Source organism: Neovison vison, chromosome 1 (genome assembly GCF_020171115.1).
Source record: "Neovison vison isolate M4711 chromosome 1, ASM_NN_V1, whole genome shotgun sequence".
NCBI classification, from domain to species: domain Eukaryota; kingdom Metazoa; phylum Chordata; class Mammalia; order Carnivora; family Mustelidae; genus Neogale; species Neogale vison.
The window spans coordinates 165,443,480-165,466,344 of NC_058091.1; the positions used below are offsets into that span (position 1 = coordinate 165,443,480).

Sequence of the window (22,865 nt, forward strand, 5' to 3'; positions counted from 1 at the left end):
AAGCCTTCTGTGACTCTTATTTACAAATACCTGAAGACCACTCTACAATTTTTAATGTCCAACAATGGAAGGAGTAAGAAGTAATGATTAAGCAGCAGTTCTTCTCATGAGTTGTTTCATCAAAGATGAAGGATTCAAAAATCTCCCAACAAAAAGACTCAACCTCACTGCCTACCCTAAAACCTGGGAATCGACCCATTTCAGAGTATCTTCTTTTGTAATACTGCTTTGAGCAATGACAATACCTATTTGTTCAATTATTTCTTACGTGTTAGAAGCTAGAACTGAGGTTTTACTAATCCTGAAGAACATTTTCTCCAGACTTAAGGGAGGCCTAGAGGATGTATAGCTAAGACACAGGATATTGTGATACAGCATAGGATTACAAAGTAGCTTTTTTGCTTATCAGAGAAAGACAATTTCTAAAAGTCAGAAAAGCAATGTTTTATTCCTAAAGCTCTGCCATATTTCTAACGGGTGCCGATGGTCACCTGCCACACACGTACCAGGTTGTCTGTGTAGCCAGCAAACAGAGTCTGCAAGGGAGAAAGGATAGCAACAGGTCATGTCAGAGCCACAGAACTCTACATTTCTAATAAGGATGGCCTTTCTTTTAAGATTCCTAGTCTTCTAACCACTAGGTTGTAGGTGGTTTGTATTCCAGAGAAGGCAATGGCTGGTATATTAAGGAGTCATACTTTTGTAAAATAGTTAAGTCATCTAAGGTGTCAACTGAATGCAGGTAATCACTGACTGCTATATCAATTTACCTTCTGATGTGGGAACGTGTACTCTATGCACTGACACAGCTAATTTGGTCCTCCCAAATCACCCTGACAAATTTCGTCATTTTAACTTCATGTCAAAGATACACCAAGGACATAAAGGGGGAGAGAAAGGGTAGAAGCCAGGTCACTTAGGGAGAGACCTACTTACCTGGCCATCAGCAGACCAGGCCAGAGAGGTACACTGAGGTGGCTCTGCCTTGCTGCTCGTACTGATAACTTCTTGCTTTAATTCATCTACAATGATCTTGCCTTCCAAGTCCTGAGGAAGAGGAAAATAATCCAGATAAGGATAGACCCTACTATAGGCATCTCTGGATGCAGGGCAGGGGGGAAAGAGGCTGAGGATGTTGCTGAACAGCCTAAAAATGCACAGGACTGCCTCTCTTCCTCCCCTCCAGAACAACCTAGACCAAACATGTCATTTATGCTGAGACTGAGTACGCTGTAATTTGCCATCCCCTGTAGCAGGCAAGTATCTGCCACCACTGTAAATTCCAATCATGGGAAGCTGTTACCTTGCTCTTCCTGGATCTCCACTGATAGCCCCACGGTTCAAGAAGCTTGAATCCCATCCGTGACAAATCAGGAACTCACAACACTGCTAGGGCTCAGAGAATACAGCCAGGTGCCTCAGCCTGAACTGTAGCCCACACTCACCCAGATCTTGATGCTGGGGCCCGTGGCAGCACAGAGCCAGTATCGGTTAGGACTGAAGCATAGAGCATTGATGATGTCCCCACCATCGAGTGTATAGAGGTGTTTGCCTTCATTGAGATCCCACAGCATGGCCTGGCCATCCTGGGAAGAGAAAGGAGTGACCAAAGCAGTATGAAACCTATTCCAGATGTTAATGGTTTCAAAATTCCGTCCCTCCCCCCCAACAAATGTCCCCAAAGCTAATGATTCAAATACCAGTATTTACTTGAGTGCCTTTCCTTTAATCCAAGAAACCTCACCAACCCTGCAACATCCTGACAACTTCCAAGTAAATTGCTACAATTAGTTCTGAAAACTGAAACCTCCTAATCAATAGCTTCAAGAAATCAGCTTTACTGAAAACAATCTTTTTGTTTCAAAGAGCATGCCTTATTTATGTCATTTCTAGAAAGCAATCTTAATACTTATTCGTGGATAACTATCTCATTATTCTAAGTATTCTTTCTAAAACACTGTCCCCCACTGAGTAGGAACTCCCAGTTCCTGAATACCTTTCCTCCAGAAGCGCAGAGGGATCCATCTGGAGAGACAGTTACAGTGTTCAGGTAGCCTGTGTGGCCGATGTGATTGGTTTTCAGCTTGCAGTTTGCCAAGTTCCATACCTAGGTTTGGGACATTGGGGAGTAACAGGTGAAAATACTGGCTCTGAATCCACTGGCGTCAGGAGGGCTCAAGACAGACAAAAAGGCATGGCACCTTATTTAAAAGCGCTCAAGGACAGGGTGGCCATTTTTTATTCTATCAGTAACAAAAAGGTTCAAAGAATCTGGGACACCCAAGGACAATTAAGATTAAAAAGGATTAACAAATGTTCTGTGTTGCTTTATGAGGGACACTGGGCTTAATTAGCTACCTCAGAGCAAGTTCTCAAAAACTAATGACCTGTGCTTAGAAGACAGCAATAGGAAAAGCCAACTGAAGGACAAAGCTTTCAAAGTCAGAACCACCTGGGAGGCAGTGGGAGCACCCTGTTGCTGGTAAAGGCCCTACACCCTGGTTCCACGCTCACCTTGACCAGCTTGTCCCAGCCACAGGAGACAATAATGGGATTGCTGCTATTGGGTGAGAATCGGACACAAGATACCCACTCCGAATGGCTTTCATCCTGCAAAGGACAGAAAAGCAATCAGGAGAAACTATCCTATCCCTATAAAACCAGAACCCCACCATGTCCCCTTCCCTCACTTACATGGAAAATATTCATATCCCCAGAACCCAAACCTTAATATTAACAAAACCCCTTTAGAGTCCAGGCCAGGCCTGAAATCACCACATACTGCGAAGGTTCAGAAGAGGAGAGAATCTTTAACATGTGCTCTCTGCATGTGCCTTCAGTTACCTGGACAGTATATTTGCATACACCCAGAGTATTCCACAGCTTGATAGTTTTATCTCGGGAGCCAGAAACAATCTGCCGGTTGTCAGAGGAGAAGGCCACACTCAGCACATCCTTGGTATGTCCTACAAATCTGCGTGTGGTGGTACCCCTGAGGAGGAGGACTTGGTCAGTCTCTAAATGCCACAAACCTCCTTCCACGTCACACTGTTTCCCTGGCCTTGCTCCTGTCTCACTGCGGCTGCCATTAATCACATGATCCTGGAAATGGGTCTGATCACAACAGGCATCCCTTCAGAATTGCAGGACATGTCCTCACTCCCACGTGGGGATTGGCTGACAATGTCGTTCTGTCATCACTGGGATCCTCCATTATGCCTGATAATCCAAAGCCTGAGCTCCCAAGCTAACCAGCTTCAAACACTCGCCTACTCCCAACCACAGTGTGTGGCAAAACTGCTCAACCAGCCCGCTCCTAACAATTCTGCTTAACTAATTAAAAGTAGCAAGGATGGAAACCAGGTTCTCTACGTACTCTCAGTTCCCACAGTGAACCTCACTGTCCCTTGGAAACCACCTCCCAACAGCATCTACCTCATTTCTGCTCAGCTTTTCCCCATTGCCCCGGAGTTAAATGAGCAGCTACTTGCGTTGTGAGATCCCAGAGACGAAGGGTTCCATCCCAGGAGCCGGAGAGGGCAAACTGGCCATCTGAGGAGATGACCACATCACTGACAAAGTGGGAATGACCCCGAAGAGCACGCTGAGGGATGCCATAGTTAGTCTCATCCCTTGTCAGCTTCCACATGATGATGGTCTTATCTAGGGGAAGTTAAGAGAGAAACCCAGTGAGGAATCCCATAGCCACTTGCTGATAATCCAGGATCCCTCAAGGTCATTGCTAGATTCAAGAAAACAAATTAAAGACACTCAAGGGCGGAGGAGAACCACAGGCTGAGAGCTGTTATTAGTCAAGGGCAAGCGATTGGCTATTTAGAAAGGAGTCAAGTAGAACTAAGTAATGCCACAAAAATTAAACTCAGGGTGCAGTATTTGATTAGACTACGTATGTCCTCTTCTAATATTCGGATCAACTCACCATCTCTTTTGTGTCTGCTCTGAGGTCTAAACCATGAACACTGCCGCTTGGGTATGGGAAGACGAGCTAGCTATGGGATTCCTACAACTGCTGCTGGAAAGCTGCCTTACACGCTATGGGACTGGTTGCTTTCACTGAAACGTGTTAGGCTCAGCAAGCTTTCCAATTAAGCGCCAAACATTATCCTGGCCCCAGACTACTTTTAATAGTGGGCGGCGGGGGGAGGGGGGTAGACACAGAAGCCTCCAAATGCTGCCAGATTTGGAGAACGAAAAAACCGAGGGCGCGGGGTGGGAGTGGGGGGTGGAAGGCACGGGCCAGCAAGGAGATTGGAGTCACGACGTTCCCTTGGAGTCCATCCACTACCCACTACGAACAGGGCCGGGCGGAAGCTCAGAAACAGCCTCTGGATCTCAGCACAGGCACTCAGATGGCATGTTGGGGTCATCACCGCCCCGCCCGACCCCGTAGGCTCCTGTGCACGCTCAGCCACACCTGCGAGAAGACGGGCAAGAAATAAAACCCAACCCTGCAATCCTCCTGCCAGCCACGAACTGACAGATCTCCATCTACGCCAAGTGGGATGTCTCACGAGCTTGTCCTGGCTGAGGCCTAGGGCCGGGGCCGCATACCGCAACCCACACCCGGACCGAGTTTTCCAAGCAGCCAACTCGCGCTCCACTGACAACGCCAGGCGACGCGCGCAACACCCCTATCCCTCAATCCTCTGCCCCGCACCTTAGCCCGTACCTCGAGAGGCAGACAGTATCATGTCCGGGAACTGGGGAGTCGTGGCGATCTGAGTCACCCAGCCGTTGTGGCCCTTGAGGGTGCCACGAAGTGTCATCTGCTCAGTCATGTTGGCGGCGAGTGCGGGTGTCACCGAGGCGACAAGGATGGAGCTGGATAGTTCAGAGAGACTAGCAGCACAGCCGCTCCCGCCGCGGCCCTGCAGAGGAAAAGAGAGAAAAGGCCCCCGCCGGAACCGGAAATACCCGCCCGTTGGAACAAAAATGGCGGCCCCCGTCGTTCACTTCTGCTTAAGATGGCGGTGCCACGTAGGTTAAAGGGAGAGTTGAAATGACAAAACTTCATGGTTGTCTCTCCGACGCAACATAGTTTGGCTGAAACCAACTCCACCAAGTGTTTGAAAAGGCCCTAAAACGTCCACTGGGGTATGGTGTGTAAGAAGCGGAAGAGCAGAAGTGCACGGCACGTTTACGGAAGGATCGCCCGGCGCCTTCACTGCCCCCATGTGGCGCAGCGCGAGCGCCGCCCTTTCCGCTTGCTGCTCGGCTTCGTTTCGAGGTGAGAACTGCGAGCAAGGGTAAGCAATATGAAAAATGTGGTGCTTGGTTTTTAAAGTGCACTGCTCAGGTGAACTGTTTAAACCTTGACGGGTTTCCATCGCAGAGGGCGGGGAAATTGGCTAAGCCACTCCCTGTACGGAAGGAGTTAGTGCAGGCGGAGGTTCAAGCATGAATGGGTTACGGAGCGGAAAACCGGGGAGGAACGAAAAACTGGCCTGTGGGCTCCTTGTCGGCCACCCAGCTCTCGCCGGGGCAGGAGTGCGGAGGGCCGTCGCAGAAACAAAAAGGAGAGGAAAGGCCTCCGGGCTCTGACTTCTGGGGACTCGGGTGGAAAGCCGGCTTTGAGCCTCACCACCTCACAGAAAGGTCGGCGGGTCTGGGGGTCTAGGCGTATCCCCTCAGACTGGGAAGCAGTGGAACATGGCTCCCAGGCTGCTTAACGGCCTCCCGTATAACCGCATGGTACGTGAATATGTGGTGCCTCCCACTACCGCACATCCTTGCTGTTAAGAGACGATGCTGGCAGACGGCGCCCTTGTCACAAATTTTCTTTTCTTTTTTTTTTTAAATGGGGAGAATAATTTTTTTTAAAGATTTTATTTATTTATTTGAAGAGAGAGACTACAAGTAGGCAGAGAGGCAGGCAGAGAGAGAGAGAGAGAGAAGCAGGCTCCCTGCTGAGCAGAGAGCCCAATGTGGGACTCGATCCCAGGACCCCGAGATCATGACCTGAGCTGAAGGCAGCGGCTTAACCCACTGAGCCACCCAGGCGCCCCATCACAAATTTTCTTTAAGGGGAAGATGCATAACCAGAATGATAGCAGTCGCTGTCATCTATGCAAAATAAGGGGGGGGGATTATATGTAAGTATTTATTTTCTGTTTGTAACACGTGTTAAGTTTCACATTTGTGAAAGAGGTTGGAAATAATATTACCCACCAAAAATGGTGTTGAGGAGAGTAAATGAGTTAAGATAGGTAAAGTGCCCAGAACGATGCCTGGCAGAATGAATGCAGGCAAACTTAAACTCCCTAACACCTTTTGGATACCAGGTTCTGTTTTAAGTCTTGTGGGATACAGCTGTGATAAAGATGGTGAAGAGCTGGTTTTCTTGGAGTTTACATTTGCTGGGGTGATCGGATAGGAGACTGAGAGGGAAATTGGAGCAACGAGAAAGAAGTAGGAGACAGCTCTGTGGATATATGGGAAGATAAGATTTCATAAGAGAACTCGTATGGCAGGGGCGGGGGAGGGGAGAAGGATTCAGGGCCAAAAGTCCTGAGCTGGAGTGTGGGAGCTTCGGAAAACCAAACAGTGAGATGGAGGTGAGGAGCAGTTGACAGAGGGCCAGCAGGATTGGCAAAGGGCCATGGCTTCTCAGGGTGGGGTCCTGTGTTTCAGGGGTCCCTGTTACCTGTCTCCATAACACCCCCAGTTAGCTACCTTTTCTCTTTTCCAACTCGAACTGGACCCCAACTCATACCCATGATTTGTTTGTCCTGTGGTCATGGGAGACCCACACCGATATCCAGCTTGCTGTTCATAGCTCAGGTCATGCCAAGTACTCTGGGCAGTTGGGACAAATGGAGGGGTGAGAGATTTCATGCATCTTCCAGTGCAGATGCACAGTGCAAACACTCCCCTGGCTGTTGGCCTATATTGCAGAGGATTGGCTCTCAGTTCAAGAACACATACATGTTCATCTCCTACCCACACTCTAAAGAGATCATTGCTTAGTCATATCATATCCAACCCCCCCCCCGCCCCGCCCCGGAGAAATCTTTTTGGCTCTCTGTTTTCTTGATTTTTGCGAGGGAGCCCCTGTGGAATCAATGTCCCTGAGGTAGGGTCAGTAGTACAGGTTTATTTTGTTTTTGTCTGTCTGTCTACCTATCACAGAGAGAGCACAAGCAGGGGGAATGGCAGGCAGAGAGAAAAGCAGGCTCTGTGCTGAGAAAGAGCTTATGTGGGATCATGACCTGAGCCGAAGGCCAATGCTTAACCGACTGAGCCACCCAGGCATCCGCTGGAGTACAGGTTTAACATGAGCTTCCAGGTTTCTCAGGCTTGCTTAAAAACATCACGTCTCGGCACCGGTCGGTTCCCAGGCTAGCCCTGCCCTCTCCAGGCCCCTTCTGCGGGGGTGGGGGATCGGGGAGGCCCTTCCCCAAGTCCTCCCCTCAGGCTACCAACACCAGACCAAGATTTCTGTAGCTGTCTTTGCCTCCAGCAATTCCGCAGGCCCCTCCCTACACTGGCCCCTTACTCTTTGAGACAGTTCTGGCAGCTCCCCCTCCTGCTGGGCCAAGGGAGGAATTAGGGTTTTGCCTTGGAGCCCACCAGCACCGATCTGGCAATGCCAGCGGAGGAGAGGGAGAAATGGAATGAGGTAGACTTCCTGAACAACCAGGCCACAGGACTGGGCTTTCTACCTCGAAGTTTCCCTCCAGTCACTGCCTGGCTTCTTTTCTCTTGGAGAGGATGTCGGCAAGCCATAAAACCACTGAGGGGCACTCCTGAATGGAGGGAGGCCTGGCCCTGACTCTCAGGACACTTTGGTGTAGCTAGGTGTAGAGATGGGGTGCAGCGGCAGCCTTCCCCTCTCAGCCCAAGTTGGAGTTGAGCCCCACACATGCCTGCTTCCCTTTCAGCCCGCTGACTCCCTGCTAGGCATGTGGGCCCACCTGGACTACTCTCTCCTCAAGCCTGGTCCCTTCCAGAGAGAGGACTAATCTCAGCTGCTGGATGCATCTTAGGAATAAGCTTCACACTTCCCACAACAGTCTGCTGCCTCTGTAAGCATCGGTGGGGGCCTCAGGGCCTTTTCTTTCCAGGTGTCTTTGATCTGGCCTATCGTAGGTGGAAACCTGCTGGAGGGCCCCACCTGACCTTGGGAGAAATTGGGGAAAGTTACTCTGCCTAGTTGTTCTGCTTCTCAGGCCACCCCTCTGGTAAGTTCCCCAACCACTTCTGTCCCATCTCCTGGGCTGCCTGTTTTCTCCCATGCCCGCATTGGCACCACCTTCATTCGCCAGACAAGGTAAACAAAGGAGAAATTTCTAAGGATGTCTGTCTCACCATTTCTTTTCTGGTGGCAATCCCTAAGATCACACAGCTGGAAGAAGTCCCTCTGGTTTCCCTGCTAGAGGCCTATGACCTCTCTTCTAGGAACAGAAGCCTCTATTCCCTCCTGCCAGCATTCAGGGGGTGAAACAGGTCTTCCCTTCAATGAGGTGGTGAGGACTATTGTGGGAGATAGGTGAGGGGCTTGGGAAAGGGGTGTGGCCAAGACCAGAGGGCTTCTGTCAGCTAAAGCAAGTGGCTTCCCTTCATTTTGCTGTTCCTCCACAGATTGTGTGGTTGGCATTGGCTTGCACCATATTCCTTTTGTGGGTACACTGGCCCTCCGCTTCTGAGTCTGTCAGTTCTCTCAGAACGCACACATTGTTCTGCCTGGAAGCCCACCATATCCCACCCTCACTTTTCTTCGTTAATCTAAGCTTCCTTGAGGTCACTGCCTCCAGGAAACCCTCTGTGACCTTCAAGTCTAGGTTAGGCTCCTTGTTTCCTGCCCTCATAGTGATGGTGTTTGGGGCCTTCCCAGCTCTTAGCTCAGTTTACCCTTAATTGAATTCCTCAGGGCTTTTCCTCGGTGCCCTGAGTCAGGGACTGATGGTCTGTTTGGGCTGCTACATCCCCTGGTAGAATGTTTAGTTGTGGAAGATTCTAATCTTGGTGACTAGCCTCATAGGCTATGTAGTTAAGGGTAGATAGTTAAAGGGTGTTCCAGGCAGAGGGATCACCATGGGGAAGAGGTGTTAGAGTAGTTTGCATGCAGAGGTTTGGGAGATGGTTTCAAATGGAAAGGTAGGAGAGAGTGAAACCCAAGGTGGTCGGGGAGCCCCTATCAGGAAGGAGTTGACTAGAAAGGAATTTTGTCCTGAAGCCTCTAATTGTCTCTTTAGGATTGTCTAATCCCTCTCCTGGACTTGATTTTGCTGCCAGTCATTTGTTGTCAGAATGGAGGGTAGGTTGGAAGAGTGAGACTAGAAACAAGAATTTAGAAGCTGGACAGGAGGGTCTGTAAGGAGGGTCATGAGAGTCCTATAAAAGGAGGCACTGAGGACTTTCCATTGGCCATATGAGTGATCAAGTCAACATCTCTAATCCATCTCTCTCCTCCCTCTCCTACCTTTTTCACTCCAGTATCTAGAATTGGTCTCTGATTATAGAAACTGTTTCATGATTGAGGCCTAAAGAATTAAGCTCAAAAACGTTGGAAGGCAACATGGGAGGTTCTGTTCTTATTGTAGGTTCTATTCCATACCTGGTGAGAGGTAGGGATGTGATAATAAATCACTGCCAGGAACAGATATTACAAAAAATCACATATAATTTCTTTATGTGTCTTGATAAATATTTAGTGTCCACTTTAGGCAGGAATCTGAGGTCTAACAGTCCCCTAGAAAGCATCTAAGGCATTCTCTTGGGTTTTCCCTGGGAGATGGGACTGTGGCATTCCCCAGGCGCTAGGTGCTTCAGCAGATATGCAGAATTATAAACATGCTAGGAGAAGGCAGGCCTCTGGCTTGTTAAAGGATTTAAAACACCATTAGGTGGTAGGGAGAAATAGAAGGTGACCCAGGGTGTCTTTTTTCAGCTTTTTATCTGGAAGAGAACTTGGTAAGAAGTAGGGTTGGGAGAATATGTTGAAATGGAACTTTGAGGCTGGCTAGCTTACCACAAAAGGGCTGAAGAGAAAATAGTCCTTCATGCTCATACTTGGGTTAAAACGCCAGAGCTTGCTGAGAAATTCCATCCTTTGCTGGTGGGGAGGGTAGAGAGAAATCTTTGTGCTTAGGGAATGGCTGACCTCCAGGGATCCTCTTGCAGGTGGCCTTGGTCTTTCATTTTTGTGGAGCCCTGCTTTGGTACCAAGTGGAATTGTCCATCAAGTCTCTGATGAACTCTGCATCTGAGTCCTTTAGGATGGGGTAAAATATTAGGAAGGTCTAAGCTATCGAAGAATAAGAAAAAGCCCCTCCCTGTTTTTTTAAGGCTGTTTTTAACTCAAATCTACTTAAGGCCATTTTCCTCCTTTTGGAGGGATAGAGGTGGGGAGAAGAGTAGTAACTTAGAGGGCCATTTCCTTCCTTCTTTGCTGGTCTACTGTCACATCTTCCAACTTCTCACGAGCCAAGATAAGCTATTTCCCCCTGCCTAGGGTACTCACACTGCTCTAAGGACTCTGGTTTGTAGGCAGAGACTATGATTAAAAGTTAAATTTGTCACCACTTTTAGCTCTCAGTCTCCTCCTTTTCAGCCCTGTTATTCCTAAAACCTCTCACTTCCTTTTTTCTCATTATCACTGCCAGTACACTACTTTTCCTTCTAGGACTCCTTGATCTCTTTACTACCCTTTGTCAGGATCTGGGTGTGAGAGGAGAAAGGGAAGAACCCACTTACCTCCTTTAATGCTAGGTTTTGCCCCACATCCCATTGTCAGAAAGTTAGGCACCAAATAAAACCTTATTTATTCTTATATTCCTCCTATTTTGAGGCCCCAGTCCTGGCTTTTTTTTTGGGAAGAGGGTAATGCAGTTTGTATTTTACCTACTTCCTATTAGAGTTCTCCCCTGTCACATTTCTCACATGTGATCCACATGAATCCCAAGTGGAACTGTTCAAGACTGTTTTAGTTAGGGGCGCCTGGGTGGCTCAGTGGGTTAAGTGTCTGCTTTTGGCTCAGGTCATGATCCCAGGGGCCTGGGATTGAGACCCTCATCAAGCTGTCTGCTCAGCTGGAAGCCCGTTTCTCCCTCCCTCTCTCCCTCTTTGCCTGCTTGTGATCTCTCTCTGTCAGAGATCTTACTTGACAGAGATTAAATAAAATCTTAAAAAAAAAAAAAAAGACTGTTTTCGTCAGATTTTTAGAAAATAAAAGAAGGCCTTCTTTTAAATATTTTCTTCCATGCCCCAAAATACCTTTGAGCCTACATCTCTTGATTGGGAAGAGTTGTCTCACTTCTTTTTCATCATCCCTTTGGACTTGCTTCTACTCCTGAGAGTCCTAAAAGGATCAGAATTCAACCTGCCTTCTTTCTGTGGAACTATACAATTCATTGTGATTTGACAGCCGCTAGCCATGTATGGCTATTTCAAATTAATTAGAATTAAATGGAATTAAAAATTCAGTACCTGAGTTGGACTAGACACATTTCAAGAGCTTAAGCTCAAGGTAGCTATCGATACCTACTAGGTCAAACAGCACTGATTCAGAACACTTGCACTGTTGCAAAGTCCTTTTAGACCTGATACAGTACATGGTCTCGTGTCCCCCTTTTTGTTATCCTGTTTTATCAGTTGTATCAGTTGATAAATATTTGTAATAACTTCATTGTTACAGGATAATTTTCTGGGGTAGGGAGTCAGGGACTGAGGTTGGGGAATAGCATAGAATCTTAAGGTCCTATAAAGATTTCTGGAGGCATGGCATAGGGGCCTGAGGTTGATGGCCAGTGGCGGAAGAGACTAGGTTTTAAGGAAGTGCTTTAGGAGCTGATGTTATATTGTATTAATCCAGGGCCACACACAGCCAATAAGAGCAGACAGGTTCTGGTTTTATAAGTTCTGCATAGTACTTAAAAACCAAAGCAAAAATGGGGCGCCTGGGTTGTTCAGTGGGTTAAGTCTCTGCCTTGTGCTCAGGTCATCTCAGAGTCCTGGGATCGAGCCCCACATTGGGCTCTACTCAGTGGGGAGCCTGCTTTCCCCTCTCTTTCTCTACCTGCCTCCCTGCCTACTTGTGATCTCTGTCAAATAAATTAAAAAAAAAAAAAAAAAAAAAAAAGGGCAAACCCCCCCCCAAACCAACAATCTGTCCTATGGCCGTGCTGCAACTGATGTTTGCTGAAGTGATTGCCTTATTAATCATTTCTAGATCTTCATTTCATATACTGCTTTATTCTGTCATAGCCCTTGTTCTCCCAAATGGCAGTGACAGAAAAGAAAAAGGTTTGCTGACTCTGCCATCTGCTTGCCAAGAGCTGGAAGAGCTTGCCAAGAGCTGGAAGAAGTAGGAGTCATATCAGTTAACCTGCTAAGACTATGTTTAGTAATGTTCTAGCTAGGTGGAGCTATTCTTCCACTTAAACACCTGGGTCAGTCACAGGCTATAGGCGTTAAGTAAAGCTGGTAATGGCACATCTGTGATTTGACCACTTTCCCTGAGTAGAGACTATTAGTTCTCAACCATGGATGATTCTGCTTCTCTCCCCTCTCCGTAAGACATTTGGAAATGTTGGGAGACATTTGTGGTTTTCACAACTGGTGGAGGGGTGCTACTTACATCTGGTGGATAGAGTCCAGGGATGCTGCCAGCCATCCTGCAGTGCACAGGACAGCCTCTCTCCCCCCAAAATAATTATCTTACTCAAAATGTCAGTAGTGCTGAAGTTGAGAAACACTGGTCTATAGTGTGGATCAGTTCTTAAAGTCATGACTATTCATGAGGTCCAGACTCAGTGGGTAATAATTAAGGCTGGCAAGTGTCTATTAAATTGGGAAGGAAAAAAATAAGGAGTCAGTGGAACTGTGGTCTCCATAAAACTGAAGGGCAGGTATAACTGGAGTGTGTTTGACTGCACTAGAAGGCTAAGAGCTAAGGTCATAGTGCAACTGGAGATGAGGATTTCAGATGTGTAGCAAGTCTGTATAAAGATGAGGTCCCAGGTACGGCCACAGGAGTAGCGAGGAGCAAGTTTAAACAGTCTGACTTGTGATACAGCAGTCAACAGCTGAACCTAGTAGGGAAAACATTCAATAAACAGATGAGTATCTGGTAAATATGGATATACCAGTTTTTCTCAACGTTTTTGTAACCCATAGCTCTACTTTTCATATACCGAAAAATCTCATACTCCCCCTCCTTCCGTGTTGTTTAAAATTTCACAATTAAGTATCGTGACTAAAAATCAAAGCAACGGTAATTTTGGAAGCCAGGATTTATTCAGATGATGTGATAACCTTGTCACTGTTAAGCCTTAACTTTTCTTTCCTGGGTGGTGTAGAAGATGTAACAAAACACAGGCTGCTTTAACAGTACTCTGGTACTGTTTTCTCTCCAGAGCTAGATATACCCCCTCCCCCGAGAAAGCTTTTAAGATGTAAAGAGAAAATGGAATAAATTCTTTTAATCTGTTTAGACATTTTACATCTCAGTTTCTCTAGAGTATTTATCTGGAAGTTTCTAGTTAAAGCAATCAGTCTTTGAGTTCCACATAATCCTCTTGCAGTGCTGTCAGTGAGGACCAAATATCAGTGAAAACATTCTTTCCAAAAGTTACCAACAGGTAGGTTTTAAGAAAAATGTCCAGAACAATCACCCCAAATAGTTCTGGACATTTCATGCTTTTTTCTTGAAATAACATGAATCTAGTCCTTCAAGTGGCCAAGCAAATTAGACATTTTTAGTACGAGTTTGCTATGTGTAGCTGGGTTTTTGGTAAGTTTTGCTTCAGGTATTTCAAAACAAGCAGGGATTGTTGGTGCTTGCCTTCTGACATTTCACAGTCAGTGTATTTTAGGCTTCAGTGCATTAAATTCTGCTGAAAGTTTTAATTTTTGAAATTTTAAAAGTACAGATTCTCTTAAAGTGGTATTCCAAAATCAGAGGTGGTGTCTTGCATTGGTGTTCCAAAATCATTCTGTCCACAAATTCAGATGAATATAGTTCTTTGACAACCAAGGAACCTCAGTATGTAACAGAAAATACTCTTCAACAGGATTCTCAAAAGATCTTCAAAAATCAAGGCAAACTGGGACCAAATCTACTATTTTTCACAAAGGTTACACTGACAGCAAGGTGAAGATTTCCAGTAGATTATGGGCCAGCTAATGGAAGTTGATGCTTGGTGGTGATTGCTATAATACATCTTCAACACAGTTTTCTTCAGTTTTGCCAAAAACCCAGATCTAAAACACTACTGTAATGTACACCCTTATAATATTAAGATTTTCTTCCAACTCAGTTCATTTTGTACAGCTTCAAAAATACTGTCTTTAGTGGTCAAGTATTAGGCTTGTGAAACCAGCACACTCACAGTTTTTAAAGCCTATTTTAAACATAAGTAAAGCACATTTTTATCAGTAGATTCTTCTCAACTAAGTGAAGAAGGATGAGCTGAAGTTTTTAAAACCTGAAGTTTGATATATTCAGTCATCAATCCAGAGTTAAGCCTGCAGGAGGTAGATGAAGAAAGTCTGGAATTCCTCAATTTCCTCTTAAAGTTGCGGCAGCACTTGGAATGCAAGGCTTCATAAGTTTCTCCATTTTTTTCTCCTTTGCAATTAAAAGGGCTATTTAATATTATGCTTTCATAGCCTTTGAAGATTGATGTTAATATTCCAATACTGTCCAATCTTAAAGCTGCAGAGAATTGTGCTTTGCAGAATACTCCAATGTTTTTATAGCATAAATTTAACAGTGTTTGGCATGGTGTCACTGGCCAACATTTTCAGGTAACTCAACTGAAGAAGTTGACCCTATCTTCTGCGTCATAATGTGAATATATACTTCATAAAAGCCTCAAAAAAATTTTTGGCTGCCATCTTTAGCTACCTCAAAGGAGAAAACAGAAAAAGGAGTACTGATGATGGAAGCATCTGGTCCCTCTTGGAGAACGATGAGTGATTTTATTGGCGGCAGCTGGGTGGCAGAGCAATATAGGCATCCAGTTATGCCTGAACCCCAAAAAGTGAAATCTTTGTTCATTTCCTTTTTATACACCCATCTGCTGCCTAAAACCTGACACCATTTAATGGTGCCCTTGGTCAAATCTAAATGGTCTTACTTTTCATAATCCTCTGATTCTAGCTTGAAGAGTCAAGATGAACTCTAACTTATGGGATGGACAAAATGGAAGATGTAAATAAGTAAGCTTTCAGAGCTAAAAAGCCTCTTTTTATACAAATTAAACTTTAAAAGAACACTGATATCAAAACAATATAACTGTCTTGGATATGTTATAAAAATAGCAGTATACATAGCACCATCCCCACAGTGGACATATGTAGTTACCCAATCTGTCCAACTTCATTAATTATAGGCCTTACTCTGAACGCTTCTTGTTCTGTCTTTGTACTCCCACCAGCCAAGGAGTTCTTTCCAACTTTATTTCTTAAGAAATATTTTTTCTTTTTAACATTCCAACACTAATTTTATAAACTATACAATTTTATAAACTATAACTCTCCCCATATCTGCAGTGCTAATAAAATTTGTGGAGGGAGAGAATGCCTTTCTCTCCTATTCCTAAAAATCACGGACTAGTCCTTGAGTCTATAAGTGACAACGCCCTACCCAGTTCCTAAAACTAAAAAGCTTGCTTACCTCCAAAGTAGATAAAAAATGTGTTGAATTGGTAGCTGTCAAGAATACACTCTAACCAGAACTGTGAGAAGGGTAATGCATAATATTAAACCATATACAAAAATAGTTTATTATGTTAACTATTATTATGAGAGTTTATTCGGTAAAATTCTAAGTTATGCTCCTGTAATGTATATGTTGACCAATGAAAGGCAGTAACAAAACAATGTCAACTTTTACTAAAAGTTTATACATACATAAAAAAATTTTACCTCTTTGGTGTAATTCTTTGTGTGGCAATACCACCTACCTAAATTCTGGTGTGTGTTTGAAAATAAAAGTTAAATTTCCTTTTAAATACTCTATATTTTTGAACGGGATTATCTCCAATTTGTTTTACTTGGTTTTGGTGTTTATATTTACTGGTATGCTTTATAAGTAACTCCTCAAGTTTCAAATGAGTATTCTCTGGCTTCCCAGGTTGAAAAGACCATCTCTCCTGTTTAAATTGGCTTTCAGTTAAAATTTTGGTTTCAGAATCCTTACAGAAAATTCTAACTGAGGACTGAAAGGTTACCTCCTTACATAAGTGGCAGTGTGCTAAAACCCAGAAGTATAGGACATAGTTTCTCCTGGCGGCAACTTCTGTTACCCTGGGGAAAGCATGGTGCTGGGATTTATCCATAAAGTCAAGTTCATATGAGGAAATTAGCAGTGATTTGTAGTTAAGATTTGTGTCTTAGGTGTCCATTTACCAGTAACTGTAAGTTGAAGGGTAATGATAATAGCAAATATATGATGTCTTAGGACAGCGTTCTGATTATGTTTTGATTGCAATCCAGAGTAAGCAATACGTTTTACTCTCAGACTAAGTATACACACGTGTACATATAAAAGTTTCAAAAGACAGTGTTTTCCTTAGTGTGTTCCATGCACTCTGATATTTTCTGTTTAATATTAAAGTAATGCTGGTCATGACCCATTTATTTTAAGACCCACTAATTGGTCAATCCCCATATTTTGAAAACCACTACTCTAGGAGAACACGAGGAGATATTTTATAAACTATAAAGCACACCAAGAAGTGAGCAGCTGCTAATATTCAGGACAAAACTTTTATGGGCCTGAGACATCCTCTCCTTCCTTGGGTACTGCTACGAGTCACATTCACCTAGGCTTTTGGTAAGAAAGACAATATTCCAGCTGTCATTGAGACAACCCTGTAATACTCCGATCAGGAAAGCAATGTATTAATCAAATCAGAACCCGAAGAAAAGAAGACAAGCTAGAGGAAAATTAAAAAAAAAGCAGACATTTGTTCAGTGCTTTATGGTTTATAAAATACTTTCACATACATGCTCTCTTAATCTTAAGCCTAGGGAAAAATAAACTAAGAGGTAGAGACCTGCCCAAGATTAGACAGTAAGTGGCAGAGCTAGGTCATCTGATCCTAAATCCCTCACTCCTTTTACTGTGATAAAATACCAGGAAAGGAGAGTGATCAGGGCATGAAGCTTCTTCTAATCCATTAAAAACATGTAAAAACATTTTTATATCCTCTGCCTCCCTCTGTAGGGAAACTGTTTTCCCTATATCCATTGTTACAGAGGATGAGGAAGCAACCTCAGACTTTGGGAAGGGGTGTGGCCAGTTCCACTTAATTAGACCAGGACTCAAACCTGGCATTTCAGCCTACCAATACCAGTTATGTTTTTTCTGTATGTGTGTTTCTTCTCCAGTCATCTGTTTTGACATTGTGCTCTGAGGTCCCAAATGTCTATTATCTACAAGCTTTCTGTTCCTATGTGTTAAGGGTCCTGGAGTCTAAGAGACTCAAGACTCAACAGAGGGAAATCAAGAACTAGGGATATGTCGCCTATACTGAGATTGAAAGGGAGTAACAGTAGTAAGTTTCTGGTGACTGTTGTCTTTGCTCAGCTTCTTCAGGGGAAGCCAATCAGCCTCAACCAACTTGCCTACCTATGCCCATCTTCACTACTGTGCCCTCATCTCTCACAGAAAGGTTCAACTAGCAAGTACCCATCTCTCCCAGTTCCCCTTGTTTTCTCTCCACTCCCTTCAAGCCCTCACCCCTTTTCCCTCCTTGTGCCTCTCACCTTATACTCCTGCACCACCTCCTCCAACGGCACCACGCTGTGCTGTTTGTGGCTCCTGGATTCTCGGCACACCACACAGATGGCCTCTTTGTCCACCTCGCAAAAGAGCTTCAGGGCTTCCTGGTGTTTGGAGCAGATACCCTGATCATTCCCCCAGCTTCCTCGATAAGGAGTGGGGCACATCTGTCGAATTATCTGGACCATGTTGGCTAGCTGCAGGTTGGGACGAAAGTTGCGACGGGTAAAGCTCTTTCGGCACTGGGGGCAGATGAACTGACGTGGAGGGGCCGGAGGATGCAGGTGGGTGTCAGGATGCAGCTCTTGGTCGTTCTCGTCGTATTCTTCCAGTATCTCCTCTTCTGGGTAGACATCAATTCTCAGGTCATGTCTCAAGCCTCCCAGGTAATAGTCCTGGTCTTCCTCCTCCTCTTCCTCCTGGTCCCACACATAGTCCATGTTGTCCCTGACGCCACCGTCACCAACCCAGAGTTCATCATCATCTTGGTCTTGGAACAACTCCTCATCGGCATTGCCCTGGTACAAAACCTCTCGAATGGAGGTGTCCCATCCACCGATGGCCCCCTCCACGTCGTCGTCCTCGTCCTCCTCCCATTCATCTACCTCCACTTCCCTGTCTTCCTCGTCATCTTTGCCCCACAGCTGGGTCACACAGCCGCGGCAGAAGTTGTGCCCGCAGCCTATGGATACAGGGTCCTTGAAGTAATCCAGGCAGATGGCACACACCGCTTCCTCCTGAAGGGTCTGCACGGGGTTAGGAGTAGTGGCATAGCCAGCCATTTTGGTGTGCAGCCTGTGGGTGTGGATGCCTCGGCTCGGAGCTGAGGAGCTGGCGGACTGCTTGCGGGCCTGCCGCCAAGCTATGCTTGTGACCCCAGGCTGTTACCAACTCCGCTTTTCCTCCTCAGGCCCGAAAAGATACCTGGCTCCCCTCCCGCAGGCTTTTCCCAGCTCAAGGGACGAAAGCCCTCGGTCCAGGATGCAGCCTCCACTTCTCTTTGAGGCTCAGAATGTACACCCAGATCCTGACACGTTTCTCGCTTCCCTCCGGGTTTGCCAGACCCCAGCGGCGTCCTCCTCAGGTGTCGACACGCCTCACCCAGCCCGAGGCGACAGAGAATGACGTAGGCGCTCTAACCCCCACTTGGGAAGGGGTAGACTGAGCCGACGGAGGACCACATTCTCTATGATGCCGCAGGGGACGCCACAGCTGGGAGCGCGGCCGGCCATGCAGCCGGCCCGAAGAAGAAAAGACTGGCGAGAATAGGCACAGGTGGGAAGAGAATCTATTTACGCCCCCGAGTCGCGTTAGCGCCGCTTCGATTGGTGGGATAGAGAAGGCCCGACTGTCTCTCAGCGGAAAAAATACCCAGGAACCGACCGGAAGGAGAGTGCGGCGGCCAAGCTCGCGCTCTTGTGCACTTCCGGCCCTTCTAGCCAGAGATCTTGGTGGTAGTGAGAACGCCCTCCTCTCGGAGGTCGCGCTCGGGGGCGTGGCCTGTGGAATCGCCGCGGGTCGAGGCTTGCGGCAGCTTGCAGTTACTCTGAGGTCAGGTGGACTCTTGTGGGGGCTCGCGTGCCTCCCTTTTCTCAAAACTAGTTAACCCTTTTACTGCTGCCTGAGGAGCCTCGGCCTCCTAGCCGGTTTTCTCCCGCGACTTTTACTCTCTGACCACTCAGTTACCTCAGACTCCGCATGCCCTGCACCGACTCTGTAGACGGTTTCGCCTTCATCGATAATGCTTGTCTTCACCGTCCACTCGCCGTCTACCCACGCTTGCGTGAATCCGTTCATCCATCCACTCGGCTGCCCATTTATTTCATTTTTTAAAAAGATTCTATTTATTTATTTGACAGAGAGAGATCAAAGAAGGCAGAGAGGTAGGCAGAGGGAGAGGGGAATGCAGGCTCCCTGCTGAGCAGAGAGTCTAATGTGGGGGATCGATCCCAGGACCCCGAAATCAAGACCGGAGAACAGGCTTAACCCACTGAGCCACCCAGGCGCCCCTGCCCATTCATTTTAATTCTGTTCATCATACACACGCATAACCCATCCATTTACTATATACTTTATAGGAACAAAAATGTGAGCAGGGCATGATCAATCCCTTCAAGGAGTTCAGGTATAAGCATGTGGTTATCTGTAACCCAAGGTTTCACAAGGTCTGTTTTTTCTGTTTTTACTTGACCCTCACTAAGAAATGCACTGCACACGTTAATCCAATACAGACTTGCACATGTATAACAAAAACAGAATTTCTGGATATCGTCCTTTCCCTTACGGCATTTAATGCACCCTGATTATGTTCTATTGTGCTTAAGTAAAATGTTGTTCAAGACCCACTGGTATGATTGGACCCCTCATTAATTCGTCACTGTTTGGTTTGAGGAGCACCACCTGCACTACTGGAATCCCTCCTCTCCCTCTGGGCCCAGACTTGAACAGTAGGTTCTAGAGAGCGAGGATGGTAAATGGGCTATTAACATTGTACATGCAGCTCCTCGATCATCGTGCCAAACATACAGCAAGTACTTCTTACATAGCTGCTGGGTAAATAATGAACCAATCCAACAAAATTGCAACCATCAAGCCCTGCTGATTTTTATCTCCTCAAACCTAGGCAGCCTTCTCTCTCTGTTCCTGCCATCCTAGACCTGACCCCATCAGCTTCCGGCTGGATGGATGGTTTCTTAACATTTCAGTCCATCCTGCAGCCAGCAGAACCATCTGCCTGAAATGGAAGTCTGACACACTCATCCCAGGCTGTTGCCTCTGTCTTTGGGCATATTCTCCCTCCTAGAAGGCTTTTGTCTCACTTCTCCCCCCAGATATAGCTCCCTAATTATCCTTCAGGTCTCTGTCCCGGCACAATGTGAAGATTCTTCCACAAGGCTCCTCCCAGGCTGTGTTAGCACCCCACCTGTCACTTTGTGTGACCTTGGGTTATCTTAATAACTGTGCTGCCATATCCCCATATGGAAAGTAAAGAGCGTTGTTGTGAAGTTGGTATATCAATTATTATTGACATCTGTAATTAGATCAGCGCCCACTGGTGTTCTCTTTGTATCCCCATTACCTACAGTTATATTCCTTTCCTATAGTAGATGAGCCATAGAAGAAACTCACCCCATTTCCTGTCCTCTTCCTCTTTGAATAGGATCAAGAGATTGGGACCTTGTGGTGAAAAGTAGCCCATCTCTCATTTAGTGGTTCTCAGAACTGTATGTTTGGAGAGGGAGGGAGTTGAAACCTAGGCCTGACCTGCCTACAGTGGGGCATCTGTTGGGAGTGTTTGTTATGAAACTAACAAATTCCCGGTGTGTAGTCTGGTAGACTTCCCAGAGGTCTTAACTGAGCCTGAGGAGCCATGAGGGAGAATCTTGAGCAACAAGAACTGGAACTGTGTTTCAGGGTTGGAATACTTACCCATCTCTGAATGCAGGTTTTACCTTACACATGAAATGGCAGAAACAGCTGGGGAGAACAAGGTAAGAGGGGGCTGCTCAAAAGCAAATTCTTGCCTGCCCTGGAGGGGGGTGGGGTGCACTGAACCCAGGCAGGAAGGAGGGCTGAAGGAAAAGAGCAAGGGGTAACATGTACAGGGAAAAGATGGTGGGAGAAGGCTAGAGGGAGCATCTTGGAGGAACTGGTAAAACTTAAAAGGCATAGAGCAGATACCCATTCTAAAGAATACCTAGATGTATAAGAATCTTTAATACCGGGGGAGGAGGGGTAGGGAGAGGGTGGTTGGGTTATGGACATTGGGGAAGGTATGTGTGTCAGTGCTGTGAAATGTAAACCTGGCGATTCACAAACCTGTACCCCTGGGGCTAATAATACATTATATGTTAATAAAAAATTTTTAAAAATTGTATATGCCGTTGTCACCTGCCCCCTCATCTTTAATACCTATTTCTTTTATCTTCTCTAAATTACCCTGCCTGAAGTTCAAGTGCCAGCTGGAAGGGGCTTCTTTCATATTCCCTCAGATTGTTGTAAAGCTTATCTGATCTTTACCAGAAGAGAAGTGAGGCTTGGTTTTAAGCCCCTTTGCAACCCTGGCATCCCTGCAACAAGGCATGCTTCTATCTGCAGGAGGACTGCTTGCTCTCTCCTGAACCCAACCTGGAGCTGTGGGTTATCAGAGCAGGTGACCTGGCACACCCATGGCTCATCAGGCCATTTTCTCAGAGCATTGGCAAAATGGCAGCAGTGGGGGTACTCAGGGGCTGGAGCTTAGCAATGGTGGTAGCTGCCAGTGTATTTTTCACAGAATGTTCAGAAAATGTATCCATGGAAACTCACATCAGCTTCTTTGTTTTTTTAAGATTTTATTTATTTATTTGACAGAGAGAGAGAGATCACAAGCAGGCAGAGAGAGAGAGAGGGGGAAGCAGGCTCCCTGTCGAGCAGAGAGCCTGATGCAGGACTCGATCCCAGGACCCTGGCATCATGACCTGAACCGAAGGCAGCGGCTTAACCCACTGAGCCACCCAGGCGCCCCTAAGATTTTATTTTTAAGCAACCTCTATACTCAAGGTGGGGCTTGAATTCATAACCCCAAGATCAAGAGGTGCATGTTCTTCCCACCAAGCCAGCCAGGTGCCACTCACATCAGCTTAATTAGGCTGGAGAAGCCCACTTAAGAGTTCAGTGGCAGATAATTTTTTTTCACTTTTTAAAATTATATTCAGTTAGCCACTGTATAGTAGTACATCATTAGTTTTTGATGTAGTGTCCAATGATTCACCAGTTGCGTGTAACTCCCAGTGTTCATCACAAAATGTGCCCTCCTTAGTGCCTGTCACCCAGTGACCTTATCCCCACACCCACCTCCCCTCTGAAACCTTCAGTTTGTTTCCCAGAGTCCATAGTCTCTCATGGTTCATCTCTCTCCCCTATTTCTCCTCCTTCAGTTTCCATCCCTTCCCCTATGGTTCTTTGCACTATTCCTTCTAGTCCACATGAGTGAAACCATACAATTGTTTCTCTGCTTAACTTAGCATAATCCCCTCCAGTTCCAACCATGTTGATTTAAATGGTAGATATTCATTCTTTCTTTCTTTCTTTTTTTTTTTTGTTTTGTTTAAGATTTTTATTTATTTATTTG

General features: G+C 45.9%; 2 protein-coding genes and 2 non-coding genes across 8 annotated transcripts; all 4 read right to left on the bottom strand.

The window, feature by feature from the left end:
* Positions 1 to 423: 423 nt before the first annotated feature.
* Positions 424 to 4,903, bottom strand: RACK1 (receptor for activated C kinase 1). Its single transcript, XM_044262233.1, has 8 exons — positions 4,691 to 4,903; positions 3,492 to 3,663; positions 2,845 to 2,992; positions 2,515 to 2,610; positions 1,997 to 2,107; positions 1,446 to 1,586; positions 937 to 1,047; positions 424 to 536 (listed from the first exon to the last, which is right to left on the bottom strand). The coding sequence occupies exons 1-8, from the start codon at positions 4,797 to 4,799 to the stop codon at positions 471 to 473; spliced, it is 954 nt and encodes a 317-aa protein (XP_044118168.1). The 5' UTR covers positions 4,800 to 4,903; the 3' UTR covers positions 424 to 470.
* Positions 3,130 to 3,207, bottom strand: LOC122898278. Its single transcript, XR_006382949.1, has one exon. It is a non-coding gene; the product is annotated as a small nucleolar RNA SNORD96 family (small nucleolar RNA).
* LOC122898291 lies at positions 4,330 to 4,397 on the bottom strand. Its single transcript, XR_006382961.1, has one exon. It is a non-coding gene; the product is annotated as a small nucleolar RNA SNORD95 (small nucleolar RNA).
* A 7,290-nt stretch (positions 4,904 to 12,193) lies between the features above and the next one.
* On the bottom strand, positions 12,194 to 19,103 carry TRIM52 (tripartite motif containing 52). Of its 5 annotated transcripts, none has more exons than XM_044262219.1 (2): positions 17,737 to 19,103; positions 12,194 to 13,052 (listed from the first exon to the last, which is right to left on the bottom strand). In XM_044262219.1, the coding sequence occupies exons 1-2, from the start codon at positions 18,532 to 18,534 to the stop codon at positions 12,771 to 12,773; spliced, it is 1,080 nt and encodes a 359-aa protein (XP_044118154.1). In that variant the 5' UTR covers positions 18,535 to 19,103; the 3' UTR covers positions 12,194 to 12,770. The 5 variants fall into 5 exon arrangements, with proteins under 5 accessions (XP_044118154.1, XP_044118163.1, XP_044118159.1 ...); XM_044262228.1 differs by lacking the exon at positions 12,194 to 13,052 and adding an exon at positions 13,235 to 14,487; XM_044262224.1 differs by lacking the exon at positions 12,194 to 13,052 and adding an exon at positions 13,235 to 14,590.
* Between the last annotated feature and the right edge of the window lie 3,762 nt (positions 19,104 to 22,865).